The sequence below is a fragment of the Antedon bifida genome, chromosome 10 (assembly GCF_963402885.1).
Source record: "Antedon bifida chromosome 10, ecAntBifi1.1, whole genome shotgun sequence".
In the NCBI taxonomy this organism is placed as follows: Eukaryota; Metazoa; Echinodermata; class Crinoidea; order Comatulida; family Antedonidae; genus Antedon; species Antedon bifida.
In genome coordinates, this window is record NC_136235.1 from 12,601,517 (window position 1) to 12,624,324 (window position 22,808).

Below are 22,808 nucleotides of genomic sequence, written 5' to 3' on the forward strand. Positions count from 1 at the left end.
TTATGATACTTCAAAATGACCCACTTTTTTTCGAAATATTTTATTTTTTATTTTTTTGGAATTTGACAAAGGGACAATACATCTTTAAATTACATTTTTTTTCAGGTCAATAATTTTTTTTTCAATCCAGATTTTGGTCAAAGTGAATAACTATTATGTGACATTAAAATGGCATATTAAAGAAAAAATTGAAAACAAATTTTTTTTAGGGAGACAATATATCTTTAATGTGGCTTTTACATCAGTTCTTTGTATTGTATAAGTTAGTAGGCCTATATATTATTAATGTGATGATTCGACAAGAATCGTCGTCGTGTCGTACTGCCAAAATAGAAAACGCATCAACATTAAAAAAAACATTCCGTAAGAAAAAAAAAATCAGATCCGATCGAGTACATACATAGGCCTATACTAAGACCTATAAATTCTTCTCATATGCCTAACTATAGAACTATCGCAGTGAGACCAACACATTCTTCTCATAGACAAATTACGGGAAAAAATTTGTATTGGATCAATCGTGTCGAGTATTGACGAGATGGTTTTTAAATTAATTTTTGTCCAACGGCAACTCATCAACCAATAGATCAATACAAATCAAAGTAATGTTTTTAATTCATTGTCTGAAAGGAAAATGATACTAACGGTTCTACTTTCTACTAAAAGAATATAAATACCTATAGGTATGAGTTGGGGGAATACCATGATTAGAACAGAAATTTTGACTTTCTTTTTTGATTCTCTGACGACATTTTTGATTTGTACGTTACATTTTCTTTTTTTAAACCTTATCACGTTTTCATTGTTGTTATTGAATTTGTTTTTGAAGGAAATAAATGTTTATTTTGATTTGATTTGATTGGAAAAGGTTTGCTTGATTAGGAAAACATGGGCGCAGTAATAATATAATCTTTTCCGTTATTACTGGTACTGGTTCAAATAACCGTCTCATAGAGACATCTGGTAGCCATTGACTTAAAGTTGGTATTTGGATGTGTTACTTTTAAATTAGTTTAAAATTAATTAGTTTTTAACTAATTGAAGAAATATCTGTTTGAAATAAAAAATAAGAGAAAATCCTTATTAATTACCGTAATGTATTTGCAAAAGTCAGAGTCCATTAATCTGTTAAATTTTTAAATTAAATTCAAAACTATCTTACTTATGATCGCTAAAACTAACTAATAATATTAGAAATAGAATCCAGAAATCACATTTGGGAGGTTATTGCCTTTTTATATCTGTTATAATGAAGCTGTAGCCTCAGATTTATGTATAATAGTCATCGTAACCAACTTCCTCTAAACGGTTTCCTGGAAAGGAAAGTAAATGACGACACTTAAATTGTTAATTAATACACAGACCTCTTTATATTCGCATTTTAATAATGTTTACTTTTTATTTAATTCAGCCTTCCGTTCTTTTCTTTATTGCTTAAAATCATCAATGACAAATATTTTTATTTGATTTGTTGTGTGTTGTGTAGTACAGGCATATAGTACAAAACAATAAAACCTCAAACCATCCATGCTTAAACCAATCATATCCGATGTGTGTCTGTAAGGGGTTAATGACCTCTCCTACACATAATGTCTATCAAAGGTATTTGATCGACCACGATGTATAATTTACATAATGCACAGGGCCTAACAGAACATTCATGTTATAAAGGTATGTCTGATCATTTACAAACGAAACATTGTTTATATTACCCGGAAAACATGCTTTAATGGCACGAAATTCGTTTATGAAATGAAAACAGTTTCTATACCACGTCATAAAATGTGACGTAATGCATCGTAAGCAGGACATTCATGTCATTCATGTTCTAAGGTATGTCTGCTATACAAACAAAAAACTGTTACTATAATCTGGAACATTGTTTAGGTCTACAATGCCAATCATTTCTTTTACATTATGAAATTAAAACAGTTTTTCTCTATACGTCGTAAAATGTGATAATACAGGCATTAATCATGCGATAGTTTAATAAATTGTTACGCCATTACAATGCAAATGATACATTACATTCAGTTCACCACCATTTTCAGGCCCTACAACCCCCAACCCCACTCCCCAAACTATTCTAAAATCCTGGATGCGCTACTGCATCGAGTTATAGTTTCTATTATCAACATAATCATTTAATTTTAAATACAGACAATTTAGATACAACTCATTTTCAAGACTGGCTATTTCGTTTCATGGTGCGCGCGAAATTCTCAGAAAAACAACATTTTATATTTTATGTAATATTTCCTCCATGACCCATACCACCGCATTCTTCTTGTAAGGGTATGTATGTGTTAACTAGTCTACCAGACAAATATTCAAAAGGGTTTACAAATTCAATTTTCAATTCAGTTTACAAAAAATAGGTAGTTAATCTAGGCTATAGGTTTTTATACCTAAATCTAAAGTGATAAAGTTGATTTTGAATAGGAGGCCTGTAAAAATAATTCAAACTAAACTTAATATACCACTGTAAATAAAGATTTAGTTTTTATGGTCTGTTTTTTTTTTGCCGTTCGTGAAAAAAGGGAAAAATAAAGCAGAATAAAACTTTCTTATACCACATGTATTAAAACATTTAATGTTTTATTCGATTGATTCTCCCACAATACATTTTATCGGTATACTCGCACTCGAAGACTGAATTACAAAGTTTGACATAAGTTCTGAATCTGTAGGCCCTGCTGTAGATGTATCAAACAAACTGGTCATATAAATCAGATTGACACGTTTGCAATACTCTATCGATTTATATCTAACCTACATGGCATTCAACCGTAACAGTGTCCGTTGTTTTATCGTGCCAGCTGTTACTAATCGATTTTTCGATAAACCAACGTTATCATGACAGACCTACAACCATAGTGTTACGATAACTTTTACCTTTTAGGCCTAATAAGAGCGGAGACGACTAATTTCAGGTAAGTGAACTTTTCAATTATAAGCCACATCAATACCTGTACTATTTATTAGAGGGTAAAGCCACAAGTACCTCACGTATTACTGTCTACACTCTGTATAAGGGATGTCCCTTAATTCCGCCTCAACCACACCATACGTATGTATACGTAAATGATAAATTCAACAATATGTTCAGTAAATTATCATTATTATTAAATAATGTTAACGACGACCGCGTATCCGTTTAGTTATGGTAATAATACACGGCATTTATATATAGCATTAGGGGTAGGGTGTCTACTAACTACTGTAGGGACTGGCTTTCTGGCGTGGTATAAAATATATGCACAAACAAAAAACACCGCCCCTTTCCTCTCAAATGCACAAAAGTATAGGACCACTTTACATCACTAGCCCGGACGCAATAAAAAAGAAAACAATTGTTCAAATTTATTTGCAGCGCCAGATTAACTCATCAGTTTTCTTCGTTCGAGTCATGCCTCTGTTTGATAGACCCAGAAGTTTCATAACACACTATGTAATTAACTACCTGTATTATATCCCAGGTAGAAATTGTACTGTGTCAATAAATATCGGAATAATGTCTAAGGCTAACAAACTCTGGACAATATGACCTAAATCTATACCACAAAGATTGAGAATAATTATAAGAATTTTAAAATTTCAGTTTGTCTGGCTTACCACAAATACAGGTCCTATTGTTTGTATTTCCAGTAAAAAGAATAAACACTAATAGAATGCCCACAAAACAAATAGACCAAATGTATATTGCCTCAATGTTGGCTTGCGTCTCTTAAGCAAACATGGACATTTTAACAATAACTTCACAATACAACGGACTGGTCAGATGTAACTTTTATTATTTTCCATAAACACAAACTAGATATAATTTTCTTTTTCTTTCCACTCCTCAATACAATCATATGTCTTTTGTAAGAATGTATTTGTTTACTCTTTTGTTTATTATAAAGTACTTTATGCCTACTTCTATAACTAACACAACAATAATTTTGTATTCCAGATAATACTGTATACATTGTTATCATGGAAATCACTGTAATTTCAAAGAAAGAGAAAATGAGGTCTATGTGACGTATGTTATAGCATAGACCTATATATTTTACCGCATTAAAACTCTGCAGCTTCTACTGGTATATTCTACCGTATCGTATGAAACTTCCGGGAAGTTACAAACGCAAATGTATTTTATTGTCTACGTAACAAGGAATAACATATTCTGCGTACCAACAATAACATAATTAAAATGACGTCATCTCATCAGCGACTTGAACGATTTGATAGTCATACAATTGAGAAAGACCCGATTGAAAGAATACAACAAGTATTCGATAAAGGAATTACAATTTCTTGCACATGTTTTGTAATTGGGATGGTGCTCACGATAATAGCTTCAATTGTGCCGCGAGAACATCAAATGGATCCCGGAACGATGTCAGCGCAGGAATACGAGGATCTTGAAGAAAAATTCTATCGTCTCAGACTGTCTCTAGATATAACTTTAATAGTTGGGTTGAGTTTTATTTGTATCGCTGGTACAACTTTATCCGCAATTCATTTATGGGCGTTCTTTAAATATGATTATATATGGTCTATAGGATTAGGCGATGAATCACCCGAGGAGCATGAATTACACGGAAGTAGAACTCCAACACCGACATCAACTTATGGTACAATAAATTAATGACGATTAGGATTAGGTCTCATCAATTTTACGCCTGTCACAACAGCTTGTTGTTTGACTAAGTATGGTGTAAGGTGAACTTGCCCCAGATCTCTAGTTACTATTTTTACGTTGCGCCACCAATGTCTTTATTATTCCAGCACGAGACTCTAAATTTGCCTCTGATTCATTGCTAGGAATATTAGCAAAATTGAAGGAGAAAATTGAAGAAAAAAAAACAATACTGTTTAAAAATCACAAAAACAAGAAATAAAACGATAAACATTTTATTTCTATTTCCACACGAATATCCTTTACTTTCTTCAAGTTAGATGTAAAAAATGGCAATTCTGACCTTGTAACAGTTATCAATACCATTTGTTAGTGGTCTCAACTTTGTACAAATCTTTTAAAAAATACAAAATACAATTCTAGAGTTGAAAGCATTAACAGGTCAAACAATGTAGGCCTACTGAAAACCAAGTAATAAAAAGCAAACAAAAAAAGGTTTTCAGAATTATCAATTAACAATACTGTTTATAAATTAAAACTAAATGCCTGAAACGTATAATACAAAAGCAGAGAATTACTACTGAAAGAAAGAAGAGTTATGTAATAGGCTTGATGTTACTTTTGTATGATTCTAAATCTGGAAACACAGTGAATGAAAATGTATACTACACTAGCAAACTTATGGTTGGAAAACTCAAGAGTTGGAAAAGAAGTTTGCAAGTGTTTTTGACAAATTTCAACAAAGCTGCAGAGGTTGCAAAAGCATTCTTGACAAACTAATTTGCCAACACAAATTAAAAACAGTCTTTGTAATAACCTGGTGGTAGGATAGTCTACAATAACTAGTGTAAACAGGCACCACAAACTTCTTCAATTGTTGCAAACCAAAGTTCTGTAAAGTTTTCCAGTGTAGACCAGGCTTCATAGTGCCTTTGCAAAGAATCTAAACTTTACTCAAATTTGTGTTTGCAAACTTGGAGTTACTCCATGCTTAGAGCTTGCTCGAGTTTGAAAACCAAGTTTGAAAGTGTAGACTGGGCTATTAAAAACAAATTATGTTTCTTAATGACACTTGTAAACTTACAACATGTTTCCATTTAATCATATATCACATACAGTTTTGTTAAACCCAATTAAAACCTTTAAATTAATACTTTATTAGGAACTTAAGTAATAACTGTTTAGTGAAAACAACTTTATCTTTATTGATACATTCTGTTAAATTTTATATAAGAGTAAAAATACATACTATACAAATATATCCGAGCAAGGCCTATATTATTTACAGAAGTAATATTAGAAAAAAACTTCCATTACTTAATATTACTCATCTAAATGCTGTAAAAACGTGGGACTAAATAACTTCAAACGACTTATAAAATTTAATTTTGTATGTGTTCAGTTTTTAAGTTGCAACTCCATAGTAAATAAATGTGAAAAATCAAACTATGAAATTAACAACTAAAAAAAGACACTAAAATAAATCCAACGCTATGTACTTAGAAGCACCCATTATGACCCAATTATTTTTATAAATATTAAAAAAAATTATTTATTTTTCGGTGAAAAAATTAATTTCAAAATGGTGGTGGGATAAAACAATGGACAATAGAATGTATTCCATATCAGAATGAATTGGAAGACATCTGGAATTTAAGTCTAATATGTACCCTTCTTACTAATTGACGTCTGGTGCAGCAATTCTAATCTCTAAACAAGGCTTTTATATATTTATTTTACAAATTATAATAAGGAAAGTTAATTGCATAAAACGAGTTTATAACTTAAACATTTTGTTTAATACAAATTGATTTGAACACTAAATTAAATATTTGTAATAAGCTATCTACAAAGTATATATATATATATATATTAGAGTGTGCATGTTACTGAGCTCTTGCTCACTCGCACACTCAAGAACAATATCTAATTTGATTTCTGATCCAATAAATACAAAATTAGTAACTTAAATACATTTCTTTGTTACAAATGGCATATAATATTATAGAAATCACAAAGTAAATACAATATTGAGAAAATAGTGATATATTTGGCAAAAACGCCTAAAAATACATTTTTCGTATTTAAAAGACATTAAAAACATTGTTAATGACAATTAACTCTTTCTTTCATATTCCAGCTTATGATAATATTGTCAGTGAAACCACAAACACTACCTTGATGAATGTGTACAAAAATGTCCATCAAAAAATTATGAAAATATCACTATGTTTTGTTTAGTTACCAGCATGTCAAAACCATACATATAATGCAACATATACAAATGAAAAATGTTGGGCAGGGGCAGCTTAAGCAAAATATATCGCTGTAACCCAAATGAGCCAGCTACCCCTCATATAAAATGTTGGGCAGGGGCAGCTTAAACAAAATATATTGCTGTAACCCAAATGAGCCAGCTACCCCTTGGCGTCACAACAACACTAAACTGAATTATCATAGACCAGCAATGTGTTTCAGATTACAGAATGAAATTATTGCGATGATAGGGAAAGGTAGGACAAACCAGTTTGGGGATGATTTAACTCAGGATTTAATACACTTTTACTTTACATTGACATAGAAGTAGTGATCAGTCCTGCAACCACTGTGTATTGCTACCAGATACATTATATAAAGTATTTAATTTACAACATTATTAGAGAATTTCTATTTATCAATGGAATGATAACCTATGTTTAGGTCTAACTGGAATGGAATTACATTAACTTAAAGCTTTCACCTATAGAGTATATCTAACAAGAGTATATCTAACAAGAGTATATCTAACAAGATCATCAAACAAGATTATATATCAAGACTTTCTAACAAGATTCTTAATGAAACCATGCATGTCTAAACTTTGAAATCCATGAGTTTTCAATACAGCTACGAATTATGCAAATGAGGTCACATTTTCAACATATTGCAAGTACTTCAGCTTGGTTCTAACTAGGACGCAACACAAGATATTTGACCAATCACATGTGATAGATTTTCCAAACTGTCACTTGTACAATTACTCATGTTGTGGCGTTGTGTCCAGTACAACCAATGAAATCAGTGTTCATGTTCACAGTTATTATTAATACAAACAAAGTTGCAGCAAGCTGTTTGTTGTTATCAAGGAAGTGTGTGATTTTTTGCTAAATATAACATGTATATTTGTCTATAATTATCGTTTAAACATAGCCGGTGTGCTACCATACTTTGAGTCCGATTAGAAAGTGCTCAGCGAATGTGCATGAAATAAAATAACAGCTTTCTTTGATGTTATATAAATAAAAGAAACTGTATTACTATTGTTTTGTTTTGAGATAGTTACCAAAATAAAAGCATTGTTATTAAAAAAAAACATTTTTGCGGACATACTTTCAATGCAAATACAACATTGTACTTATTTTGCTATTAGAATATGCTCAGGAATTAATTAAATATATCACAAAAAAAAAAGATATATATTTATTCTTCACATGACATATGGGTAAATTATAGATAATATTATAGAGATGTAATCAATAAATGTTAAAAAAAATATCTACAGTATACATAATATTATATCATAAACACATACAAAAGCAAGGTGCATACAGATTATTTCAATTAAATTAAGTCAGAAATTCATACAATAAGGCAATATTTTAACATAAATTACTAGAGTTATAGTTTTATAGAATATTTAAAATTAACACAAATTTATAACTATTTGATTTTTGAAATATTTTAAGACAATACAAAAATATACTGAATGATAACAAAAATCAAAACAGTACTGGATATGGTCAAATGCTCAGATCCAACAAATATTTTAACCTGTGAAAATATATACAGGGTCTTGAAGGTACAACACTAGACTTAGTCTCTACTATAGTATTGTTTATTACAGCAATTTCAGTTAAAATTATGACCAAAATGTTTTTCCTATTAGGAATATCATGGAGGAAATATATATATATATTTCATCCATGGGAATATTAAGTCAAGACTTTCTTTCTATGAGTAGGCCTTATTTTAGGAGCAGCTGACCATACCCAGTACCGTCCTGATTTGCCTATAGCTCTTAGCGGATATTATACCTTGCAAATACATTCCATAACATTTCACTGTTTTTGCATGATTCGTTTAGTAAGCGACAATGAATTTAAAACATGGCAGAAAAGAAGCAGAATGAAAACAAGAACATTATGAATGAATGATATAAGGTAATCAAAGAAGAAGACACCGCTATGCAGAGGAAACCCAATTAAGGGAACCACTGCAGCCAACCCTTATTCAGGTGACATTCTGTTGGTTCCTGAAGGTGTCCCCTTAATAGGGGTTCTACTGCATACATGAAATAAATAGAATATAGGTGTTATTCGACAGACAAGGAAGGTACTGTGCAGATAGTGATATCATGGACAGGTCATAGTATAATACTCGGATCACAAGGAAGGTACTGTGCAGATAGTGATATCATGGACAGGTCATAGTATAATACTCGGATCACAAGGAAGGTACTGTGCAGATAGTGATATCATGGACAGGTCATAGTATAATACTCGGATCACAAGGAAGGTACTGTGCAGATAGTGATATCATGGACAGGTCATAGTATAATACTCGGATCACAAGGAAGGTACTGTGCAGATAGTGATATCATGGACAGGTCATAGTATAATACTCGGATCACAAGGTTGAAAGATTTTCACTGACAACAGAAAGTGAAATTTCCTTGATGAGTTCATAACATAAACATCATAATCCAAATCGTTTTTATATTACTTTTGTTTTAATGGTGTTTATATCAAATTAAGTATTACATCTCTGGTGAAACGAAAATAAGGTTTAGGCTAAATTCCACTTAAAAAAGCTTTGGGGTTTAGTTCCAGTGTCGAAACAAATAATATCCATGGTGTAGATTGGTATTACCAATTAGTATTACAAACAAGAATATTAAAACAGTTTAGATAAAGAATATAAATGATATAGGAAGAAACAGAATACAAGCAGGAATGAAATATTCAGGATACACTGAGTTGTTGACAAATATTTTGTGGCAGGAAGCAAAAAGAACACATAATTGTTTTGTTTTAAAATTCTAATAAAAAAATATAATCAAATCTGAACATTTTCCTATTTGCATAATTCAGGAATTCCTCAATTAATTGTTTTTAGAAATCTTCAAAATAGATATAGACGGACAAAAAATTAAATTACTTATTTATGTGTATGTATATTTTAAAAATTATATATTAAGGCTATTTTGTACAGTGTAAACATTGTTGAGTTGAAGGTATTATGGAATAATATTTATTATTGGATAAATTTATTTTAGTAAAATATGAATGAGATTTTTAATTAATATAATTATTTCATCAACAAACAAGAATGATACAATCATATAAATAATAATTTTGTTTTTTTTCCCCAGAAAATAAGAAAAATTGTTTTATGAGAAAGAATATGATGCTGTGCATGTCACAACAAGCTCAGGTCTATGTGCTTTTTAAGTGAACAAACAAACACAGTGATATTGTACAGTAAACAATTATGAGATTTTTACACTGTTGGTTTAAACATAACAGTGTAATGGAATGTAACATTGTTGTTGACCTGAAAACATATCATACAGTATTATGCTATGTTATGTAGTTCAGTCCAACCTGACTCATTCACCTATGCAGTAAGGAGAATAAACATTTACAAACATGCATTTCAAGAAACATTAATTTTTTTGTTTATATTTTCATTCCTGATAGTTGAATCAACAAGTTAAGCAAATGTTTTGGAATGATGTTATTCATAAGATGCAGGGTAAACAATCATTTTTTTTCATGCGAGTAACATTTCTTACATGATCATTTATGGCAAGAAAAATAACCTGTTGTATTAATTAAAAAATTAGTCCACCAAATGGTTTAAACCATTTTGTTGCTAGGTATAAATTTGTGCAGTGAACACCTACAATGTAAGGTGACAGTAACTCTAATGAGTATACAGTAATGTAGATTGTGCCATTTAGTTTAGCCAGTTAAAACCAGTTTTATCTGGTTTAAACTAGTATACATGTATTTATTTGTTGAACTAGTTCAAACCAGTTTGTACTAGTTTTAACAAGTCAATTTTTCAAGCCATAGAATATATTTACTTTCTGAAAGACTGTGTTGCTGGAATCAATCTAGTTGTTCTCGGAAGTCGCATAGACGCATACAGAGTCCTGTTTTTTAATGTAAACAAGAAGAATAAATTTAAATCATAAAACCATTTAATACAATTCCATTCCTTGTACTTTGCAAGTTGTGATGAAGTGAATTGTTCTACTTAGTAATAATCAGAATATTTAGTAATAAGAATAATAAACTGATGATTCAAAATATATCGTTTCCTGTGGAAATATACCAGTAAGTTTAATAACAACTACTACTATATTCATAGAGACAATATACCATCTCTATGTAATATATTGGATCATGCAACCCTTCTATATTCTAAATTATTTTACAAATATTTATAAATCATACAAAATAATGTTTATTTTAAAACATATCGTTTCTCTAAAAAAAGAAAACATTAGGTTGTTTTATACTGTACATATCATTTTCAAATAGAAAACACAAATATGATAATATGATAAATATTCAGATTAATTAAAGGAAGTCTTCTTTTAAGTAGTATTTTGTGCAGATAAAAAAGCAGTTTTCTTCATCGATAATGCTAGGTCTTGATGGTTTGCAGTTATCTCTTGAATGAGGGAGAAGATTGAATCAAGATTTTTGATGTTGTTGTTGTTCTCACCGAGTGAGAGGTAGCTCGAGGCCTAGAGAAAAATGTCATTTACATATTTATTATTATAATAATCATCATTCTAGAAAATAATTCTGGGTTTAAAATGTACATTTTAAAATAAAAAAAGCATCCACTTTGATAATAATGTTTTCCAGAAAGTTTCAAATCAAAATTAGCATTGTGTGAAATTCTTTTTAAAAAAGGGATTCTACCAGAATTGTGCTAAATCTTAATTAAGATCAGAACTGCTTGTTCTTAGAGGTTGAAATTAGGAAATAACTGGACTGAAGAATGTTGAGCTTTAAAATACATGCAAACTTATTTATATTTATTTTAAATATTAGATTCAATAAATGAATCACAGTTGCTTTTACTTGCTAGTTTGCAATCAGGCTTTTAATAAGCTTGTTACTAATGTTAATTAAAAAATAAATTATTAATGCATAATTGATTATTTAAATTTTGAATAATATAATACATGGTATGAAAGAATATATGACTATAGTTATTTTGATGTTAAATTCTTAATGGAAAATAAATGATTTCTAATACTACTACTAATAATAACTGAATTTATATAGTACATTTGAACAATGTTTCTGCACTGGTGGATAACATGTTATACTTTCAATTTCTAAGGGTCATCAGAAATTATGGACCTCTCTCATCAATCCATAATAATAGCTTATATAAATTTGGATAACTGAATTTCGAACCTTTAAAACGTACAGAAAATTCTTTTTTCCCCTGAATTTTCCGGTTTTCACATGGTCAAATTTTCAGAAAGTTGACTATAGTATATTTAAGAATTTGAATTTGCTTGACTTGACAGCCAAAAATACAAAAAGGAAAAAAGTTACGCAGAAAAATATAGTAAAGTAAATACATATAAATATAATTATTATTAATTGAAGGAAAAATAATTAATTAGTGTAATCTGTAAACAAAATAAATAATTATTAAATTGCAAAAAAAAATAAAAATTAAAAGTCAGTAAGATATCATCATTCTCATTTAAATATTTAAAGAAAAGCATTTTTAGTGCTCAGGTCCACGGCAAACACTCACCATGCAAGTTCAGCAGCATACTGAGAAACTAGTCACTATGCTTTTTTAGTACACACAGTCCTTTTTGTGGTCAGTGATTAAAGTCAAAACAAAAAAGAAAGTGCAACGTATCCTTGCACCATTGATAGACTAGAAGGCCCCGGCAAGAATTAAGTTTTCTCTCAAGTCCAATGCCTTAACACCATGCTAAATCACTCACTACAATTGTACTGCAAAATTTCTCCTTGTCCCCAAACCAATATTTCTCAGACATGGTTTATTTTATTTAACTTTTTCTAACCTATTATTATTTTAGTACTAGTCTTTTAACTCAATGACAATGAGAGGAACAGCAGCAATTGGTTCAAATAGTGATTTTACATTTTATGTATTACACCAGGGTGCTAATTTACACTTTAATACACACCATGCAAAGTCCCTTCAATTGTACATGCATTCTAAAGCCATAAACCCATGAATCCAAAATATGTAACCACCACAAACCACACAATAAGTAACAAGTAAAATCACCGACGTACAAGACTGTTGGTAGCATAAAGCATAAACAATACAGAATAAAACACAGTAATAATCCAATAAGAAACTAGGTAGTAACTGATAACAGACACTTATGTGACTGGTGCTGCTACATGAATGTAATGTGTAGGTGTTAAGTATGTTTGAAAACTTTCAAAACCGCATGCATGTAATACTAGTAACATCTTCAATATTGGATATGACACTGGTGTTCAATGGCGTAATGAAAACAACCTATTATCTAAGAGAGAAAACTTCACAAGAGTATGTGACTTCACTAGACTACAATACAAATGACATCACAAAAGTGTGTGTGACATCATGAGACCTACACATGACATCACAGGAGTGTATAACTTCATGAGACTACAATACAAATGACATCACAAGTATGTCTGACATCATAAGACCTACACATAACTTCACAGGAGCATGTGACATCATGAGACTACATTACAAATGACATCACAGGAGCGTGTGACTTCATGAGACTACAATACAAATGACATCACAAAAGTAGGCGTGACATCATGAGACTACAATACAAATGGAATCACAAAAGTATTTGTGATATCATGAGACCTACACATGACATCACAGGAGTGTATAACTTCATGAGACTACATTACAAATGACATCACAAAAGTATGTGTGACATCATGAGACCTACACATGACATCACCTGAGTGTATAACTTCATGAGACTACATTACATATGACATCACAAAAGTAGGCGTGACATCATGAGACTACAATACAAATGACATCACAAAAGTATGTGTGACATCATGAGACCTACACATGACATCACAGGAGTGTATAACTTCATGAGACTACATTACAAATGACATCACAAAAGTATGTGTGACATCATGAGACTACAATGCAAATGACATCATCAAAATGAGATTACTATGACATCATAATTTCATGTGTGAATACTCAATAGTTATATTATGTGTGACAATATTATCACTAACAAACAAACAACAGCCAGTAGTGTGACAAATGTGTAAAATAAAAGCAACCTGAATATTAAAACGAAAACAACCAATAAACTTACGTATTGTGATAAGCACATTTATTTTCCTGGCAGATACCTTTTGAATTAAGTGAAAGAAGAGGAAAAAGAAAAGAGAAAAATAGTACAGGTATTAAATAAAAATCAAAAGAAAGTATGACAATAGAAGTAAAACAGATTTAAAGTAAAAGAACGAAAGTGAAAAAGATTTATCAATGGAAAAAAAATGAGAAAAACAATTAACCTAAAGTTACTGAATTATTTTATGAGTTAAATTAATTTTTTTTAATACTGCACACAAAAGAATAGTTAAAGTGTTATTTCAAGGTATAGTATAACAATATATAGAATTTATTTTTAAAAAGTTAATTACGGTAATACAATTGAGTAATAAAAATGAGAAATGAATAAATTTATAATATTATAAATATCTACTGCATCTAGAAGGTGACAATTGAGATGATTAAACTGAAATACAAATGTTTGTTAAGAAAAGAACTGAAAAATAAATAAACAATGTTAATTTGCACACAAATGTTTTCTATACAAATAAATAAAAACTTCTAAGATTAGCTTGTTATAACGCAAATAGTTAGCTTAATTTGTATGATATTCAACTAGCATGGTTAATTGTAATCAAGGAAAATAAAGAACAAGAGCATTGTAATTTTAAATTAATATAATAATAATTTGAATTAATTTGTTTGGGTGAGCTTTTAGTTTTCACAAGAGTTTACTAGGCCAATGAAAATAGTTAATATAGTGGAGTCTTTAAAATCATTATCAATATATACAAATTTAGGATATACAAATTTCATATATACTGTATAAAAAAAAATGTGCAGGTGAAATGAAATTATGATATAAATATGTACAAAGATGTCTTACACATTTTTACAAAAGACAAGTAGACAATCTGTGAGAGACAAAAGATGAATAATATTAGTAGTATAAGCTGAACACACTGTAGGCAGCTGCTGTAGTTACCTTGAGTATGTGTACCTTACTAGTAAGAATAAGTACTAAGCACTAGGTTGCTTTAAAGACGATGTAGTGAACACAAACATGAAAGACAACACTATAATATATACTGAAGACAGAGGAATGTCTTTATCACAGGTAATTATTAACCTCTGTCTACACTATCAAACTAGTTTGACAAAAAGTGTGTGTAAATATGGTACTGATATGACATCGTGTTCATATGGCCACATCACATTTTGTTGTCACAGAAAGTTTGATAGTGTAGACAGAGCTTTAGGGAGCTTTTGATTTATGGCTAGGACCTACGCATTGATTTATGGCTAGGACCTATGCATTGATGTGTGGCCTGGACCTAAAAACCCATATATGGACATGATGATGTCATATCATTACCATATTTGAGCACATCACTACCGTATTTGGGCACATCACAATTTTTTTTTGTCAAATTAGTTTTTTTAAAAATCAAAATAACAATTTGTTTTTAGGTAGTCGCAAATCAAAAGCTCCCTAATATGGTGTTAAGGGGAAGATTGAAATTGTTTATTTCTATATTAAAATGTATCATGGTAAGTTTAAGAACTAAACAAGCCCATTTTTTGTTGTTGATAAATAACGTCATGATCCGTGTTGCGCTGTGGACTTACCCTATCTTACAAATATTTTCATTAATGTGCGTATACACAATACACTGTTAATAACAACAGTAAAACAACATTAACAATAATACATGTAATATATGTAAATTAATGCTTACCTAGGAGAGTTGTATGGTAATGTCTTTACTCTGGAGGGTATTTTACGGCTTAACCTTTTAATCCACAACTGTTGTTGTTCTTTGTTGGCTGCTAGCACTATCAGGTTTCTGGCTGTGTTTATATCATGTGCAACTACAACAAGAAACAAAACCCTTTTTAAAATAATGTGAGAATGGAGGCATATAAAAACTATACACACACTCCACGGTGTTCACACCTAATTTTTAAATCTCAATGTCTCAATCTCTGCGTGAAAACACCAGTTCTGTTGCAAACACAGAATAGCACATTAGGCCATTAGGCTGCATAGCAAACGCAATAACCATAATTATTGCTTGAATGAAGTTTAAAGAAATAATTTATCCAGAGAGTGATTGATATTATCAATTACAAAAAGCCCTTTCATTTAGACTATAGAAACAGCATAAAATTGGTGGCCGCTAGCTGACATTTTCTATCTTGCCAATCAAACACATTTTTCCTGCTGCCTAGTCTCCTGTATGTATACAGTCCAAACACAAGTGGGATATTGCATCATAGATGCTATCAGCTTGACTATACTATCCCTGCTATGTACATCTTCTATCAATTTTACCTTTACACGGTGCAATAACTTCTTCTCCTCTATCATGATGTTCCTTGTGAATTTTCATATTACATACTGAGAAGAGAAAGGTATTTTAATCTTAAAATCATAAAACAAAATACTTGATAAAATGTAATTTATTTATAACGTAACATTTTACAAAAAATACACCAGAATTCTAATGACATTGGTATACTTTAACATGTGGTCAATGAGATTTTATAAAGTTGCACCTGTATTCTAATGACATTAATATACTTTAACATGTGGTCAATGAGATTTTTAAAAACTTGCACCTGTATTCTAATGACATTGATATACTTAAACCAGGATTTAATGAGATTTTAGTACTTTTTATATTTTAGTATAACTTTTGAGTTTGATATACATAAACCTGTATTTTAATTTGTTTGATACACTGTACTTACACCTGCATTCCAATGCAACAGGAGGTCTGACAATGGCACTTAGAGGTTTGTTACAGGATTCACAACTTGTTGGCATATGAAAAGAAACAATGATGAACTCATGGTTCTTAAACTCAATGATATTCGTTTTGTCCTATAAAGAAAAAAGAGAAACATTTTTATGAGTATGTATTTAAAAATATAAAGAAAAAAAACAATCTTATCAACGTGCTGACGTGTAAGAATCTACTATAATGTGTTGGGTATGACCTTCCCAATATTCATTGGAGTCACCTCACAACTTCCAAGCAAAGCTTGTTTTTCTACAGGCATTTATAATTAACATTAACATTATATATCAGTTTCATAGTGCCTTTACAACTATAAAAGCTCTTTACAAAAACCGATCTGGTGAACATTACTTTTTGGGAAAAAGGTGTGTTTTTAAGAGTTTTTTAAAATTGGTAACTGATGATGACTGGTGAATTGAATTATAATCAAAATTGTAATTCAATTAAAACAATCTTAAAATGATAGAGATCATAGTGGTGTTTGTTGAGCCTTTATCACAATTACTGGAATGTGATGCATTGAGGAACCATAACAAGACAGAAATGCTGAAAGAAAGAGTCTATTTTTAGGAGAACTACAGAATTTTCTTTCAACTCCATACTAATTGGAATTATTGTCTGTATTTGTTAATACCCTAGAAACAAACAAACATTATTCTTACTGTTCTCACTGCTACAATTGACTGGCCGTCTTCTTTTCTACTTTCTCCCTCACCAGCATATAAAACCTGGAAGATGCGAGGGACATCTTTAACATCTGCTCGGATCACATCCCCATGTGTCACAGCACGCACATGGTACAGTTTACTGTTGGGAAAGCAATACAATGTTAGACCTTCCCACTTTTATATAATGAAACCAATGTTTGATAAAATCATACAAAGTACTATAGATCAACTATAGAAAATAATACATTTTAGTTGAAAAGTTGCTGTGTTGCGTTCTAGTGGGAAACAAGTAAAATTCAAACAATGACATACTCAAGATCCAGCACCAGCGATGGATTGTTGGCACCCTTGTCATCTTCATTGTTGTAAAACAGCATGTTCTTTGTACTGACAACTACATATTTCTTCAACCAACCATGTTTCTTTATGTTTCCTTTGTTTGGTATTTCAAGCCAACCTTCTAATCTTGAATCTGAAAAAATTTGAAACAAGAACACTTATTAAACTTAACATTCAAATTTGGTTCGAGTCTGAAACAGAATGTTGAAATAGTAAAGGTCTGTCTACAAGTGTGATGTGCCCAAATATGGTAGTGATATGCCCAAATATGGTAGGGATATGACATCATCATTTTGTCACATAAACTTTGATAGTATAGAAAGGACTTAATAAAGAATATGACATACATATGTAGAAGTAGACAATAAACTACAAGCAACTTAAGGTAGGCATAGGTTAACACAGAACTAAACTCAACTGTGTCGACATAAGCACATAGAGAAACTGAACGCAACTCTGAGTAATGCACATTTACGCAAAATGTTCTGATTTTCTAGAACTGAAAGAACCTAAATGCAACTGAAAACTTTGTAACATGTCCCGCTTGCAGTATGGGTAGCTATGACCAGTTGCAATCACTTTGATGTCATCATAAGCACTCAGATTTTGTGGAAATTTTAAGTTCAGTTGCTCAAAAGTTGATAAATTTCAACCTTTCAGTTGAGTTGATTTGCTTTTAGTTCCAGGTCAACATAACTCTACCTCCTAATTCTCATTTAAAAGTGAAATGCATTGTCAATATATTCTTTTAAAGTGTTCATAAGCCTTACCTTCAGACTCAAGATCATTAACACTGTTTAAGCTGGTTGAGTCAAACTTGAGCATTTGAAGCTTGTTCTCTAGTACTTCCATTTCACTCTCTTTACTGGCTACTTCCATATCCAGTGATGTACGTTTCTGTAGCTCTTCATTCAATGCCTGAAATAGAATGTTATGAATTTCCATGTTTTATATTGCTCGGAATTAATACATGACCAACCAAAAATTAGGGTTTCTAAACCACATTTACAATCAAAATGCTACATGTGGGCTAAAGCTCTGTTTACACTATCAAACTTTATGTGAACAAAAATGTGATGCGTTCATATATGGATGATGTTATATCACTACCATATTTGGGAATATCACTACCACATTTGGGCACATCACACTTTTTTTTGTCAAACTAGTTCGATAGTGTAGACAGAGCTTAAAATAGTCAACATACCCCTTGCAATTCGGATATCTCCTTCATGTATTTAGTAACCATTTTGCCATACTTGTCTTTCTCTTGATTCAATTCTTGCTGAAGTTTGCGGCATTCTTTCTCCTTTTTCCTGAGATCTGTTGCGTTGACTTTGTTGGATTTCTTACTTGGATCTTTTCGGTTCATAACTTCAGCTAATTTACTAACAGCCTTCAGAAAATAAAACATTAAAAAGATAATTATGGTAATCAGACTGGGATTTCAGTGTTCTACCTAAGTGAAGCATTGATTGAAGAGTGAGTGGCCAAGTAGTGCAACCATAATTCATAGCCGTAATTCATAGCCATAATATCGCCATGAGCAATGATCGTTGGAATGGCACTATAGAAATGGAAAGTAATATTATTAGCAATACGAAGATATACAATATTGTACATTATAGATCCAATTGACAAAATATAACTTCCTATTGTTCTAATTTAATGTCTAAGCCTAGCCTATAACTATTAGACAAGTTTATGTTATGTTATATTTTCTTACACCATTTTAAATTCTGGTTGGTAGCCAAATAAATGTGGTAAATTTTGGTTTGTAAACCAGCTTCGGGGAACACTGGTTCAGATATACCATTAACCTCTACCACAACCAATTTACAAATCCTACCTGTGTCTTGAGGAGTCTCTCCTGCTCCAACTGCTTCTTAATTTGTTCAAACATTGATTCAGAGGTAGATGTCTCATTACGAATTGTTTCTTGTTCTGAAAAAAAAAAAGAGTAAAGCTATAAAGCACTACAAAAAATGTGATGTGCCCATATATGAACATGATGTAACATCACTACCATATTTGAACATATCACTACCATATTTGGGCACAAGTTCAAAAAACATTTATTTATTCAATAATGGCATATTATTGTACATCACACTTTTTTTGACAAAATAGTTTGATAGTGTAGACAGAGCTTTAGGCTTTGACAAAAAAAGTGTGATGTGCCCAAATATGGTAGTGATATGCCCAAATTTGGTAGCGATATCAGGGAGGGATACCTCCCTGGTGATATGACATTATCATGTCCATGTATGGGCACATTTTTTGTCACATAAAGTTTGATAGTGTAGACAGAGCTTTAGCCAGGCTGGTACAACACTGACAATGGTACAATGGGTTGACAACCATATGCTAAGCATTACCTTTAACAGCATTTTGTAACTGTTGATTGAGGTCATTCTTCTCCGAGGTAAGCATTGACATGGTATTATTAAGTTGGTTATACTTTTCTTCAATCTAGTAAATGAAGCAAACAATACAAAACATATCAATATTGCATTACAAATCTTCAGTGCAAATTACTGAAGATTGAGGTTCTCTAAATAAAACAGTTATTTAGTTATTTAGACCAATGATCGAACAGTTCTATAATAATAGTAAATGCATTTTAACTCTGACACCTAACCCTAACATACTGACAAAGATATTTGTGTTACACAGTTTTATTTAATATTGAAATACACAAAGAAAAACTGAACTCGATTATACCAATGGTATAGGTATAATGAGATACTATTGGATGCGTTTGGCAAGAAAAAATACATCTACTAAATGCGTTTTAAAACTGATAATAAAATGTTCACTCACTTCTTTACAAGAATCTTCCATCTGATGGGGATGAGAGAGAAGCATACGGAGAAAAAGAGAAACAAAATGTGTTTAGAATGTAATTATCAACTATTTCATTGTAGTTTTATTGTCTTTAATTGTTTTAAATATGCCAAGCAAAATGAATTTCCAAATTCAAACTTTATGTGACAAAAAAATGTGATGTACCCATATATGGACAAGATGATGTCACATCACTACCATATTTGGGCACATCACACTTTTTTTGGTCAAACTAGTTTGATAGTGTAGACAGAATTTCCTACTTTAGCTTTTTGGACAAATAAAGAAATGATATATGTATATAATAATATAAAATGGACATACTTTAGCAATTTGTGAATTCTTCTCATTCATTTCCGCTTTCTGTCGTTGTCTTAAGTCCCTGATCTCAAGTTCCATCATAGTCTTTTCTTTCTCTAGCTCAGAGTATTGCTCTTCAGCTATTGATCGGGCAAGCTGTTCAGAGTCTGCTTTCGTTAGGGCAAGTTCCAGCTGGGCTGACAAAGAATCGCTAAAAAAAAAAGTGTATTTTTTGTTTTTTTAAAATTTCATACGCATCCAACCGCAAGCACAAACTCGCCAATTACAGGATGGATAAACTATTTTATAATTTATCGTGCTTATAAACTAAGTCTCATCTGAAGCTTAGAGAGTGGAGTAGAAATTGTCATGGGTTACAACTCTGGCACTAGGTCAGGATTGAACCCCGGACCTTGGGATTGGAAGTTAACCACTAAGCTTTTAAATTATTGTTATCACATCCTCTGCATACATAAAACTGGAATTGAGTTTGAATAAAAGAAATTTAACAAGTAAATTGGGACAGGTAGATCTATATCCTTTGTTACACGTCTCTAGATTTTTCCATCGTTGATTTTATGTAATAAATTAACCTCTCCTAGAACTAAGTCTTCAATTCAATTCAATGTAAACATTTATTTTCTTTCTTTCAATCAATAACAAATGAATAAGGTATTAAAAAAGAAAGTTTCATAAATATATATATAAATATAGCCTATATAGACTATTTTCACTTCACTCAATCAATAACAATAAAACAAATGAATAAGGTATTAAAAAAGAAAGTACGAATTCCAAATAATACATTTCATAAATATATATATATATATATATAAACTTTGATCTGAACCGCATAAGTGATAGGTTTTACTGTATATTCAGAACATTATTAGTGTATTATACACCACAAATATCTTACCGTTCCATACGTAAGGACATACTGTCTTGGTGGTATTTATCTTTTAGTTTCTCTACTTCTTCAATTTCATCATCTGCTTCCATAATTTGATTCTTGTAAAGCAACTGTAAATAAAAAACAAATAATTCACATTCTCTGTAATTTATTAAGAAAGGGAACAAAGAAAGAGCTAACAACTTAAGTACCTTAAATCAAATTGGTAGCAGATGTAAATGTATATGAATATGCATACACATAAACAGGTACTTTTAATTGTCAGGAATAAATTTACCTAGTAGAAAACTGGTTTAAGTGTGAATGAAAACCATAATAATGCCTTACTGTAAAATGTTGTTCACTTTCAAGCTGTTCTTGTAATTCTTTAACTTGCAATTGTAAATGAGAGTGATTGCTGTAAATACAAAAATATTAGCATCAGTTTTGCCATAGTATGTTCAAATTCTGCATGATACAACATCCTCCGATTTGAACCTGCGACTTCTTGTTCACAGGACGAAACATCAAACCTCAATATAAATTAAATATACTGATCATTTATTTCTTAAAGAAAACTTGTTTTAATAATAATAATGTATTCATTTATTTATAGCGCAAATTCCATATAGCAAACACGTATGGAAACATACTTCCACAATATCCCGAGTCCCGTAGAACCTTTTTTGATCTTGTTTTTTTGTATAAATGTGTTAATTCTTTATTTGACTGTAACTTAGTTATTAACTTTTATCTTAGAGTCCCTAGTCGTCGTCTTAGAAGAAATACTACTTTTCATATTCCTTTTAGTAGAGTAAATGTTTTAAAAAATGATTTTATTAGTAGATTAAGTCAAACTTATAATTCTTTTACTTTAAGAAACCCTGAGTTAGATATCTTTAGTAATAATTTCCGTAAGTTTCGTAACATTGTTAGTAGTTTAGTTTAATGTTTTTTAT

The 22,808-nt window shown here is 30.8% G+C and overlaps 1 protein-coding gene and 2 long non-coding RNA genes across 8 annotated transcripts in view; 1 reads left to right on the forward strand and 2 right to left on the reverse strand.

The window, feature by feature from the left end:
* Positions 1-2,877: 2,877 nt before the first annotated feature.
* LOC144853683 (uncharacterized) lies at positions 2,878-4,199 on the forward strand. Its single transcript, XR_013614405.1, has 2 exons — positions 2,878-2,933; positions 3,956-4,199. It is a non-coding gene; the product is annotated as an uncharacterized LOC144853683 (long non-coding RNA).
* Positions 4,200-4,886: 687 nt separating this feature from the next.
* Positions 4,887-22,808, reverse strand: part of LOC144853661 (rho-associated protein kinase 2-like) — a 54,018-nt gene continuing 36,096 nt past the window's right edge. For 3 of the 6 annotated variants that reach the window (XM_078711415.1, XM_078711413.1, XM_078711414.1), the window contains exons 23-36: positions 22,198-22,267; positions 21,877-21,980; positions 20,982-21,168; positions 20,634-20,654; positions 20,189-20,282; positions 19,660-19,754; positions 19,018-19,206; positions 18,581-18,728; positions 17,784-17,943; positions 17,466-17,610; positions 16,754-16,886; positions 16,335-16,400; positions 15,739-15,871; positions 10,741-11,423 (exon numbers count right to left, since the gene is read on the reverse strand). In XM_078711415.1, coding sequence (XP_078567541.1) covers positions 11,342-11,423; positions 15,739-15,871; positions 16,335-16,400; positions 16,754-16,886; positions 17,466-17,610; positions 17,784-17,943; positions 18,581-18,728; positions 19,018-19,206; positions 19,660-19,754; positions 20,189-20,282; positions 20,634-20,654; positions 20,982-21,168; positions 21,877-21,980; positions 22,198-22,267 — 1,627 coding nt within the window. In that variant the 3' untranslated portion in view covers positions 10,741-11,341. Of the gene's footprint in view, positions 11,424-13,910; positions 14,077-14,885; positions 14,914-15,738; positions 15,872-16,334; positions 16,401-16,753; positions 16,887-17,465; positions 17,611-17,783; positions 17,944-18,580; positions 18,729-19,017; positions 19,207-19,659; positions 19,755-20,188; positions 20,283-20,633; positions 20,655-20,981; positions 21,169-21,876; positions 21,981-22,197; positions 22,268-22,808 lie in introns of those variants that run through there. The other 3 variants (XM_078711417.1, XM_078711416.1, XM_078711418.1) reach the window with 3 other exon arrangements.
* Positions 13,445-13,810, reverse strand: LOC144853682 (uncharacterized). The gene is made up of 3 exons (XR_013614404.1): positions 13,776-13,810; positions 13,702-13,725; positions 13,445-13,658 (listed from the first exon to the last, which is right to left on the reverse strand). It is a non-coding gene; the product is annotated as an uncharacterized LOC144853682 (long non-coding RNA).